General features: G+C 40.3%; 1 protein-coding gene across 4 annotated transcripts in view; it reads right to left on the reverse strand.

Moving 5' to 3' along the window:
- SPATA6 (spermatogenesis associated 6) overlaps nucleotides 1-11508 on the reverse strand; it is an 83496-nt gene extending 71988 nt beyond the window's left edge. For all 4 annotated transcript variants that reach the window (XM_019656515.1, XM_019656513.1, XM_019656514.1 and 1 more), the window contains exons 1-2: nucleotides 11280-11508; nucleotides 560-697 (exon numbers count right to left, since the gene is read on the reverse strand). In XM_019656515.1, the coding sequence (XP_019512060.1) occupies nucleotides 560-697; nucleotides 11280-11330 (189 nt within the window). In that variant the 5' untranslated portion in view covers nucleotides 11331-11508. The remainder of the gene's footprint in view (nucleotides 1-559; nucleotides 698-11279) is intronic.
- Nucleotides 11509-13004: the final 1496 nt, after the last annotated feature.

Consider the following 13004-nt stretch of genomic DNA (forward strand, 5'->3'; position numbering starts at 1 on the left):
GGGGAAGAGGGGAGAGGACACCAGGGTCAGGACACCACTGATAAGGAACATAAGGAAGGAGGGAGGGACAGAGGGAGAGGGGGGAGGGAGGGAGAGGGGAAAAGAGAGAGGGAAGTAGAGAAGGAAATTTAAAAAGTGAGAAATATGATTGGTAATAATTAACCAAAAGCAGCAGTTTTAGGCGGGAACAAAGAAAAGAGACTTACAGAAAGAAGTACAAGACAGCCCTAAGTAAAATATGACTTATTCTTACCTGTTAATATCGCCTCTCTCTTTTTTATGAAAATGATTAGTTAGAATTCAACGTGGTATGTTTTCATAAAGCTCACATGACAATTTTAGAAATAAAATGATCCATCATGAAAAAGAGTCATTTGATTTCAATGTATATGTAATGCATATTTATTTTCAAGCTTCCAGGTTTATGTTACAAATCTTCTTTTGAAAATTAAATCAAAGTACATAGACAGCAATAATAACTTGTGTTCTGAGATTTTGTTCAAAATTTGGAGCCACTTTCACTTTTGCTTGTTAACTTTGATCAGAGATTTGAACTCACCCTTTCAAACACCATTCTGGCATTGAAGACCAGTGGAAAAGTGGCTGGGACACATTGTGTCTTTTTGTATTGGCCAAACACACAGATGCTAAGATAGATGTCCTCCTTGTCTTTCAGCACCACTCCTGGACAAGTTACCTGAAAGATAGTAGATAGAATGATGTAACTGCTTAATGAATCCCCTGATCCAGCCTCCTAACATGACTTACAAAACATTACATAAAGCACTAGTCAGCTAAGCTAATAAAAATACACATACAAAGGTAGAGAGAGGTTCTGGCATTTACAGAGTTAAATGAAAGGCATTTATAACTTCCATCCCTCTGAGAGGATCTATGATTTTCCATTTGAAGCTCTGTGGCTCTTGGGACAGGTACTAATAGTTTTAAACAGTCATCCTTAGGCATCCACTCTATGCTGAAGAATGCTTACACAAACTTTTTCAGTGTCATTTAATCACAAAGGATTAAGACTCAGCACATTAGAGGACCCCAAAAAAAAAAATTAAAAAGCACAAATGTGACTCTAAATAGCAGCCCATACACACCCTCATAATCAAAAGCAATATGACAAAGTTTCAAAGCAAGTGAATTCTAAGTTTCTAGCCCAGTGAAAAAGTCTTAAAATAAGAAATTGCACTTAACTATCCTCATGGTTGACAGGAAGTACAGGCATAAAATGTGGGGTTTCTGAAAGTACACGGCCCAGTCTCTCCAATCGCTGCAGTATTTCGTTGTCAGTGATCAGCCATGTCCTCAACAGGACCTACAGGTTCTCTAAGACTTGAATCCAATGTACCCACATAGTACTATTATACAACACCCTCTAATAATAGAATCAAAGCATATTTGTTATTGTTCTCTGAACGCACACAGTGCTTCCTTGCCTCACCTTCTTCCATTATGGCTCACCATTCTTGACTGCTCCATTCCATCGCCCCCTCATTTCCTTCCATCACCTGCCAAGGCTTACCCCAACTGCCAGCTCCTACACAAAACTGCTCCCGACTCACCAGCTATCATTATTCAATTCAATTTAATTTCGACATTTGTCATGAATTTACTATAGCTAAGTAAATATGCCTTACATTCTCATAAAATTTTATAGTTCTGTTAAGGTCCTAATTATTGTCTCCACGCATTTGAATTAGGTGGGTACATTTCACCTCTTTTATTTGACTACACTTTCCCTGAGGACAGGAATTTTGTTTTCCTCATGAGTGTATCCAAAACCACTGACTTTCTGTATGAAGAAGCAGCTCAGAGACTATCTAGTATAGTTTTTTATTTTTTTATACATGAAAACAACAGAACTCCAAGAAACGATAGGTGATTTACTTACTTAAAATCATACAGTAAATGTATCAACACAATACATTCAAAATGCTTAGAACAGTGCCCAACAGAGCATTTAGTCAATACTATCACTGATTCTATCCACATCTTATCAAATTTTCCATTTTTGCCCTAATATGTTCCCTATTGATTATTAAAATCATGGTTATCAAGCAAATCTCATTCTGTATATCAGCTTCATTTCCTACTCTGTCTCATTAAAAACAAACTGTCTTCGAGTCCCTCAAATTCCTGTCTTCCAACGTGGTAGCTGCTAGCCACTTATGCCTGTAGCTATGGCTAGTTCAGATTGAGATGGGTTGTTATGCTTGTAAAATATAAGATTTTGAAGATTTTGAAGAACTGTTCAAAAAGATTTTGAAGACATTACAAAAAAATGTAAAATACCTCATTAATAACTTTTATGTTAATTGTATTTTGAAAGGATGATATTTTTAATATATTGATTTAAATAAAAAGTTGTTAAAATTAATTTTATATGCTTCTCTTAACTTTTTTAACTTAGCTAGTAGAAAACTGAATTACATACATCCATGGCTCATACTGCTCTAATTGTCCCCACTGGAAAATACTGAGTCACTTTCCAATTTGTAATATATGCAAGAAAGCATGACTTTTTTCCCCTCATTCACAATTCTACAAATTCTGCTGTCCTTAAAAGGAATAGCAAGCAGTTTTCCAAAAAGAAAGAAATCAGATAAAGCAAACAGAAAATAACAAAGTGGTTGCCTTAAACCAACTCTTATGGATAATTTCATAAATGTAAATATTCTAAGCATTCTAAATAAAAGACAGAAATTGTCAGATTGGATTAAAGAAACAAGATAATATGCTGTCTGCAAACAAACAAACAAACAAACCCATTTTAAAGATAAAGACAGACATAGAGAAAGCAGTTTCAGAATGGTGAAATACATGCCTACATAAAGCAATGCAAACACTACCAAAAACTGTCAAAAATCAACTTTTTCGAGCTCTGGAAATTAACCAAAGGCTTACAACAATCTGAGAAACATTTATTCAAGAAAAATAGTAAAATTCTGGTAATAAAACAATGATATTGTGGTATTTTAAACATACTCTATTCCCAACCCTTTGTATTCAGGTCTGCTGCCTTGAAAACTGAAACCCTTACATTCATGGTAGCCATGAAACCAGCAATCCCACAGCCACTGGAGGAGAACAGGTTTAGAGCCACCCGAAAGCCCTATGCCTAAGTCATTGGTTGACCTGTCTCACAGTACCATGGAAACCCCCATTTACAGAGTTGCTCTTTATTTGGCCTGAATCAGAGTTTACTCAGGACAAAGAGGCTTTACCTTCAAGGCATTTGTCAAAAGCAATCAGCAACAATTATTTAACATCACAGATGCCTGAGGCAGGGATCACAATGGGGCAAACAATAAACTGACCAAAACACTTAAACACTTAAAAGCTGGAGAATCCTGTGTGTAGGTGTGTAGGTGGGTGCGTGGGTGCGTGGGTGTGTGTGTGTGTGTGTGTGTGTGTGTGTGTGTGTGTGGTATCTTTGATAAGCTATGATATATTCTTGGCAATTGAGAAATTCATGCACACGTGCAGGGCTGTGCACAGAGCTGGAAATGACCTAAGGAAGCCCTAATCTCTCACCGCTGGCTGACTTTGAGGTCAATATAAAGACAGGATAAATGTATTTTTTTTCCCTCTCATTTCTCCTATCTTATTCAAGATAAAATTGCATAAAGCAACAACTATTACACTATGTCGACGGGCTTATAATTTGTATGACAATAAAATAAAGAAGAGGAGAGGTAATGGAAGTAAACAGAAGCAAAAGTTTTGTACACTACTGCAATTAAATTGGTATTAATCCATATTAGATTGCACATGTAAAGAATGTTCACAGAAGCATAATTTGTAATATCTCAAAACTGGAAAAAGTGAACATGTCCACCAATAGAATGGATACAGAGGAACTGAATAGTTATCCAAAGAAGACATACAAATGGTCAACAGGTACATAAAAAAGTTCTTAACATTAATCACCAGGGAAATGCAAATCAAAACCACAATGAGATATTGTCCCACACCAGTGAGAATGGCTGTAATCAAAAAGACAACAGATAACAAGCATTCCTGAGGGTGTAGAGAAAAGGGAACCCTAGTGCACTGTAGGTGGGAATGCAAATTGGGTGCAGCCACTATGGAAAACAGTAGTGAGGTACCTCTCAATCAAAAAACTAAAAATAGAGAACTACCATATTCAGAAATCGCACTTCTGGGTATATATATAGCCAAAGGAATTGAAATCAAGATGTCATAGAGATATCTGCAATCCTATGTTCATTGCAGCATTATTCACAACAGCCAACAAATATGGAAACAGCCTAAGTGTCCATGGACAGATGAATGGAATGGATAAAGAGGTGGTATACACACACACACACACACACACACACACACACACACATCACACACAATGAAATAGTATTCAGCCATGAGAAAGACTAGAAAAGAAACCTGCCATTTGCCAACAACTTGGATGGACCTTGAAGGCGTTACGCTAAGTGAAATAAGTCAGATATAGAAAGACAAATGCTATATGATATTACTTATATGTGGAATCTAAAAAAGACAGACTCAGAGAAACAGAGTAAAAGTGGTGGTTACCAGGGGTTCAGGGGTTGTGCAGGAACAAGGTATTGGTCAAAGAGTACAAACTTCCAGTTATAAGATTAACAAGTTTGGGAATCTAACGTACAGCGTGGTGAGTACAGCTAACAATACTATATTATATGCTTGAATGCTGCTAAGTATAGATCTTAAACGTTCTCACTACAAAAAAGAAATGGCAACTATGTGATGAGAAGGAGGTTGTAGTTAATACTATGGTGGTAACCGTTTTTGCATGTATGAAATCAACACATTGTATACCTTAAGCTTACACAGTTTTGTGTCAATATTTCAGTAAAGCTGGAGGAAAAAACCAATAGCATTGATAAAGAACTACTGCCTCACAAAACAACAGAGATGAATTCTCATAAAGACGTTAGAGTTAGTTCATACTGGAGGAAGGGAAGGAAGAAGGGAGAGAGGGAGAGAAAGAGAGAGAGAGAGAGAGAGAGAGAGAGAGAGAAGGATATTTCAGAAGTTCAAAATATATTGTGACAGAAGTCAATATAGTGGTTACCTTTGGAATGAGAAGGGGGCAGGTGGAGTGGTAAGGGGGAATGGCACCCAAAGGAGCACTGTAGGTCACTGATAATATTCTAATTATTGATCTGGGTAGTGATTACACACTTAGGATTTGTGCACTTTATGAATGCATGCTATACTCCATAAAAAGTTAATTTAAAAAGTTAACAGCAGGGCTGACCGAGTGGCTCAGTTGGTTAAGAGCTCACTCAAGAGTGCGAGCTCTGAGCAATAGCGGTTCAAGTCCCGGCCCAAGCTGAGCTGCCGCTGAGCTGCCAACAGGCAGCAGGATGGCTCAGCTAAAAAAAATAAATAAAATAAAATTTAATAGCATTCTTTGTTGACAGCAACAGAAAAAAATTAAAAAATGAAAAAAGGCATTACTAAAGAAAGCAAAACCAAAGTGAAAAAATAAGCAAGGTTCAACTAGAAGATCTTTGAGATTTACGTAACATATAACCAATAGAGGTTAGCATCCAAACTACTATTTTACAATTTACCTATATACATGTTAACTAAAGCATAAACCAATATGCTAACTGAAAAAACATAGAGAAATAATTTATAATAAAATATACTCATATATTCGACATGTAAATCCTCAAGCAGGACTGAGCCAGAAGATATATTTGCACCTATACACAGAATTTGTATATGAAATGGACATGAAATGGACAGTTTCAAAAGCAGAATGACAGGTGTCACATACTGGCAACTCAAACACAAGCAGTGCTGCCATTGGTGCCATCATTTTCCGAAAAAGTTAACTGTTGGCAGAGTTCCAAACAAAACAAAGTACATTATTTCCTCAGTTTACATGAAAAAAGTCACGGTATTTTAAAAGCTTTCAATGAAAGAGACTTCATGCTTATGCATAAAACAGCATTAGGTTCTTAATAGCTAATAATTATAGATTTTCATCCACATATCCAATGGAACATACAAGTCAAGTAGAATACCAGACAACTAACACCAACAAATTTTTCTCCCTCCCCCTGCCCTCCAGTATGGCAAACAAAGTTAGCACAACCAATTTTTTAAATGTTCTCTAGAACACAGTACCTGCTCTTGAGAACTGACATATCAACATCAGGAAACATGTACAAATATATTAATTGAGACATTGTAATATTAGAAAAAGAGGAAAACACTGGCATTTAAAAGTTCATTAACATAGGAATAAAAATTAAATCCCTGTCATATAAACATACAGCATTATGTAGCAATTAAGAAAATGAACTAGATCTGCAAGACAGAATACTGAGAAATCTCAAAAATAGTGAGCTGGAAAAAACTGGTTTGCAGATGGATACATACAGTATGACGTCATTCGTGTAAACCTTTAAACGAAACCATAGTATAGGTAGTATATAGACATACACAAATATGAAGAAAAGTACAAAAGCCTGAATGAAAAGAATGTACTCCAACTTCAGGATACTGATTACCTTAAATCCAGGAAGAGAAGGAAAATTGGGGTTGAGAAGAGGTACAAAGGGGCCTTATCTAGATCTGCAACATTTCATTTCTCAAAAATAAAAATCTGCAGCAAACATGTAAAATATAGCATTTGTTAAATTGGAGTGTGTGTGTGTGTGTGTGTGTGTGTGTTGGGGGGGGACCACAATATTCATGTTTTTTTTCCCCCTGTAAGTTTGAAGTATTTTATAGTTACAGTGTGTGTGTATGTGTGTGTGTGTGTGTGTGTGTGTGTGTGTGTGTGTGTCTGTGTGTGTTTTAAGTCAATATTCCTGGGAAATATACCGCCAATTGTAGCGTAACAGAGAAACCACTCCACAGAAACATGGATAAAGTTCACAAATGTTCATTTTTTATTGAAAAGGACCCAGATCTGTTTGCCCCGATGCTATCGGTAACTTGAAAGGTAATAAGGTGAAGCGAGTATTATGAAGAAATACCGGGAATTATATATAAACTAATCCCAAACTGACACTATTCAGGTAAAGCAAATTGGCTGGTTTCATAGACTTTACTCTTGTATTCCAGTTTCTCCCTTCTATTTTCCCAAATAATCTCATGAAAATTGAATTAGTAAATAATAACAAGGAGACAGAGAGAAGCAGCAGCAAAACTACTTTTTCATATCACAGATAAAATGTTTCAAATATTGGGGATGGGGCGGCTGAGTGGCTCAGTTGGTTAAGAGTTGGCTTGGGAACACGATCTCTGAGCAGCAGGGCTGCCGGTTTGGTTCCCACATGGGCCAGTGACACTGCCCTCTATAGCTAAGATGGTGAACAACAGCTCGACCTGGAGCTGGGCTGCCGTAAGTCGCCGGTGACTACGTAGGCTGCAGTGGGGCTGCAGTGGGCTGCCATCGGCCACCATGAGGGCCGTCCAACGGCCGGCTACGGCTCTGCTTCAGCCGGAAAGAGCGCAATGATCACAATACCAACATGGGCCAGTGAAGCAATGCCCTCCACAACTAGACTGAAGAACAAAAGGACAGCAACTTGTCTGCTTCCCTTTCCCGATTCCCCAACGCTGTTCCCCTCCCCCAATTACCCAATAAAATCTTTAAAAAAAAGTTTCAAATATTAAAAATGTAAGCAATGGGAAATATAGATACAGAGAACAAACTGATGGTTGCCAGAGGGGACGGGCACTGGGTGAAAAAGGTGAAAGGAGTAAGAAGTACAATTGGCAGTTACAAAATAGTCATGGGATGTAGGTACAGCATAGGGAATTTAGTCAATAACAATGTAATAACTATGTATGGTGCCAGGTGGGTACTAGACTTATTGGGGGACCACTTCGTAAATTATATAAATGTCTAACCACTATGCTGTACAACTGAAACTAATATAAAATAATGTTGAATGTCGACTGTAATTGAAAAATTAAAATTAAAAAATGGTTACAAAACAAAATGTTAAGTGATAGGAAATATAATTCTTTGGCTGCTCTTTAAAAACATGTTACTTGGAATGTTATATCATTTTCCAAAGATTCACTGAGAAAAGTCATACTTTCTTCCTAGCAATATCTTTTTCTTTCAGGTCATATAGCTCTCTCTGTTGAGACACACAAAATGTTGTTATATACCCAAACCTTTCATGTTTTATTGTTTTTGCTCTCACATTACCACAGTATTAGACATATGAGATTACCACTCATAGAAGGCTGCAGCAAAAATAAATATGGAGGGCGAAGGCGGGCGAGATGAGAGATGGAGTGCCGTACTTTCAACAGGCAAATCGAGGGAAAACATCTAATTTCCAGTTTACAGGAATTGGGGACAAATGAAATGTCACCACAAAGAGAAAAAATTCAAACCATAACCCAACAGGGGATATTCTATATCTGAGCATAATCTCTTCCAAAGGTGATGTGCACAGAAAGATTTTTACAAGAATGAATGTTCATAGTAACTTCATCCACGGCAACCACTACCTGATAACAGCCCAAATAATCATCAGTAAAGGAAATGGATAAACATGTTATGGTATGCCCATATGACAGAACACTACTACTCCACAATCTAGAAGAATAAATTACTGATAAATGCACCAACATGGATGAATTTCAAAACTATGCTGAGCAAAAGAAGCCAACACAAAATATTACACACTACATGGCTCCATTTAATATGAAGTTGAAGTACTAGCAAACTACGTAACCTATAGTGACAGAAATCAGAATAGTAGTTATCTCTACATGAAGTTTGAAAGGGGTATGAGTAATTTTCTGGAGTCATGGAAGTGTTCTAAATCTTGATCAGAATAATGGTTACATGAGTGTATACATTTATCTAAATTCATTTTAAAAAAAGGAAACATGGGAATGAAAACGTAGAACTGCTCTATATAAAATGGACTAAAAGGAGCTAACAAGAAAATGCAACATGCAAACTTTCAAACTGGTTTGAAAAAGTTAACTACACAATTCATTTCTGGACACAACTGGGGAAACTTGAATATGAACTAGATATTAAGAAATGATCACTAATTTCTTAGGTGTGATAATGGTTTTGTGGTTACGTACAACCACCCTTATTTTTAGAAGATGTACACTGAAGTAGTCAGGAGTGAAATATGACATCAACAACTTACTTTCAAATTTTCATCCAAAAAATTCTATTTTATACATGTGTATACACATTTAACAGGGCTTATGTTGGTCAGCACACTTAGCATCCTGTTGCAGATGTGCCTCTTAATAATTGTGCAACCCTAGAAAAATAGTCATGCTAAGCCTCCATGATTTTCTCACCTGTCAAAAGGACTAAATCCAATGGTAGCTAAGATTTCTTAGAAATGTGAAATTCTGTGACTCAAATGTTTGAAAAAAATAGTCATGTTTCCACTTGCATAACTTCTTAAGCTTCCATGAACAACAAAGCTCCATTTTGCAGTCATTCACTTTCTGCAGTACAACTAATACTGAGGAGAAAGCGTAGTGAAATAAAACTTGTTCCTCACCTCCTTCGGGCAGTAATCAGTTACAGTGCAACAAAGTACTTCCTCTTAGAAGGTCTGTGTGGCAAAAAGGAAGGGAAAGAGCAGCAGGCCTGTCAGGCAGCTGCTCTCGCCAGGCTGCAACATCCCATTGGTTAGCAGGGCAAGCAGCAGCCAGTAACAAGTCTGTTGAGTTTTACTAACTGCCCTGAGCTAGCTAGCGGTTTAGGAAGCTTCACGTATTCTTTTTCTGAAGGAATCTGACGTTACAAAAAAGTTGCCAAACTTTGGCAGCTGTGGGGGGAAAACATCTGAAGCTAGGGCTATAGATAGAGTTTCCAACACAGCAGAGAAGAAAATCTCTGCTGGCTTCAACGGATTGTGCCAAAACTTTCATCTCCTCCACCCCTGCCTCGTACTCTGCCCTACCCAGCGGTTCGTTCCTTCTTTACTAACTAACAAAAGAACTAAAACAGTCTTGTGATTTCCCTGGAGGTTTGTTTCGTTTCGTGGACAGGGCTGCAGCAGCCTCATTCTAGTGTGAGGAGGCACAGCCAGGAAAGAGGGGGACGCTGCAAGGGTGGGTAAGTAGGGAGGGAAGCCTTGCCTGCAGGGTGTGCAGGAAGGAAGTGTGTGTGTGGGGGGGGGGGGGGGGCTACTTGGTGCAGTACCCAGGGGAGTGGTGTTGGACATCTAAGTACCTTCACGGCCCCTCACCCCCAGTTTTGCTGGGAGATCTAAGACTGGATTGAGAGAAGGTGGGAGGAAAGAAAAGGGACTGAAGGAGGAAGTTTGGCTCTAAACTGCTTGCAGATCTAAAATGGGGGTATGGAAAGACTCTTTGGGGCTATCCTCTAGAAGAGAGAAGCCAGAACTCTCATCTGAAGAGGAAAATGAGGGGGTTCTCTAAAGAATGAGGCGGAAGGAAGTTTTCTCAAGTCCAAGCCCCCTCACTTGAGGAAGGACTTGGGGTTCTCTGCCTGGGCTGGATTTGCACAGCAGGTTGGGGGGGGGGGGAAGGAGTCTCTTTAGCAAGTCTGGAGAGTGGCCTGGTGACTTTGCAGACCCCCCCCCTCCCCCGAGCGACTTCAGGGAATGAATAGTTTCCCTTTAAAAGTTGGTGCCTTTCTTAGAGTGACAGGAAGAACAGAGGGTTTGGGGATTGGAGGGGCCTGAAATAATTTCTGGGAGGGGCAGGGGTGGATGGCTTTATGCAATGATAACACCGTCCGTAGTTGCGTGTGGGGATTCTACTGTACACTGAAAGTAAAGGACGCTCATCAGAAGCTTGGCAATTTGAAAAAGTCGGCCTGCAGTGATTTGGGAAGAAATGCGCCCCCTCACCCAAGACGGAAGGGAAGACGGATTCTCTCTCACTAAGAAGAGCGGTAAAAAGGAGGAATTTAAAGAGAAGCCCGCCCCCTCCCCCGGTTCAAAAAAAACTCAGTGGGAAGTTTTGGGCGGGAAGAGGGTCTCGGAAGCGGTTCGGGTAAGATTTCAAGGAACTCCAACTGGAAGTTGGGATGGAGCGGGGAGAGCTCGGGGGGGGGGGTCAGACCTCCGCGTGGCAGCAGAGGGGGGGCGCTCAGGAGTTTGAAATGGGGAAGACCGAGGTGACAAAGGGTTCGCCGCCCTAAGGGCGATTCCGAAGGTGGAGGAAGTTTTGAGGTGCCTCAGGGTTCGCGGAGGTGAACAGAGGCGGCGTGGCGAGTCAATTTCAGGGGCTCACTGACACGCAGCGCGGCGGGGGCCGAGGGAGCGACCGGTACTCACAGAGCGGATCTCCAGCGCCAGGGCGCATTGCAGCGCCTTCACCTTCGGCATCCGCGCGGGCTGGGGCGGCGGGGAAGGACCCCGGCCGCCGGCCCGAGTGAGGCGAGGAGACGCGGGGCGGGGCGGGGACGGGGAGGAGACGAGGTGGCGGCAGCGGTGGCAGCTGTGGCCCCCCAGGCCGGGGCCCGCGGTCCAGCCTGGGTCCCGCCCGAGCAGCAGCTGTGCGCGGGGCGCGGACTCGTTGTCATGGCAGCCAGGAGGGGCGGGGCCGGAACAGAGGCGGAGCGGGGACGCGCCGGAGCCACCACGCGAGACCGAGCGGCTGGGGGCGGGGCTCGGCGAACGTCCGGCGGGGCGAGACCGCACTCGGGGGCGGGGCTTCCGATGGGGCGGGGTTGGTGGGTGGGGCAGTTCTTCTGTGACATCAAACTGGGCCCAAAGCTAGACAGAGGGCGGAATATAGCTGGTTGTATAATGGGACAGAGCACAGGTCAGGGAGGTGGTCTGAAACTCGGAAGTTCTCAAGCAAAACTCCAGTTGCCTTCTTGAGAAGAGGGGCTTGAATCAGATCATCGTTTTCCTCTTCCTAGTCTCGTATTGTGACTCTCTGTTAGTGCGTCCCTGTCCTTTCTTAGAGGTTTCCTATCTAATTCACCTGTGTATGCATCTCAAAATAAATTGCTTACATTGAGCTTTCGATGAAGGGCCAACAAATCCAGTTGGGAAGGGCCTGGGCCATATACCATCAAAGATGAAAAGAATCCAATCGTTTTAAAAATAATTTTTAGTGCGAAATATACATACAGACAGTATATAAAACATATTCATCTTCTGTGTAACTAACACCCAGCTTAAAAAATAGAACACTACTAGACCTCAGAAATGCCCCAACCACTGCTGTCTTTCCTTCCCTGAAAGTAACCACTACCCTGACTTTTGTTACAATAATTCCCTTTTATTACAATAATTTCTAAATACTTCTACTATTCACATAGGTACTTCTAAACAAAATATTGTTTAATTCTCCCCTGTTATGTTACATAAGTGGAATTAATACTATAAGTATTCTTCTGTGACTGGCTTCTCTCACTATTATGTTGGGGGATTCACCCAGTGCTGATACCGTGTGGCTGGGAGTTTTTTCCATCGATAGAGATTATAGTACTCTACTATATGAATATTTATTGATTTATTTATGTTTCCTACTATTGATGGTCACTTGCACTGTTTCCATTTTTGGCTATTATTAAGAATGTTGTTATGAACATTCTAGTACAAGTTTACTAGTACATGTTTACACGTGCTGGAGTGGGAGTGGATTGACTCTTAATGGGTTTTGCACATGTGGAACTTTAATTTGTAACGCCACACCATTTTCCAAAGTAGTTTTACCTATTTGAGTTCCTGTTGGGAGTGTATAAGAGTTCTTATTTTTTGCATCCTCACCAACATTTGGTATTGTTAGTATTTTTTAATTTTTGTATATTTGGGTTTCTATAATCCAGGTATCTCATTGTGGGTTTATTTTACATCTCTGATTACTACTGAGGTTGAGCACCTTTTCATGTTTTTATTAGTCTTTCCATTTTCTCTCTGCGAACTGCCTAATAGTTCTATTGCTCATTTCTCTCTCTCTCTCTCTCTCTCTCTCTCTCTCTCTCTCTCTCTCTCTCTCCTCTCTCTCTTTCTCTTTTACATGAGTTCTTTATATCTTCTAGATACAAA

This window comes from Hipposideros armiger, unplaced genomic scaffold, assembly GCF_001890085.2.
Source record: "Hipposideros armiger isolate ML-2016 unplaced genomic scaffold, ASM189008v1 scaffold_261, whole genome shotgun sequence".
NCBI lineage: Eukaryota > Metazoa > Chordata > Mammalia > Chiroptera > Hipposideridae > Hipposideros > Hipposideros armiger.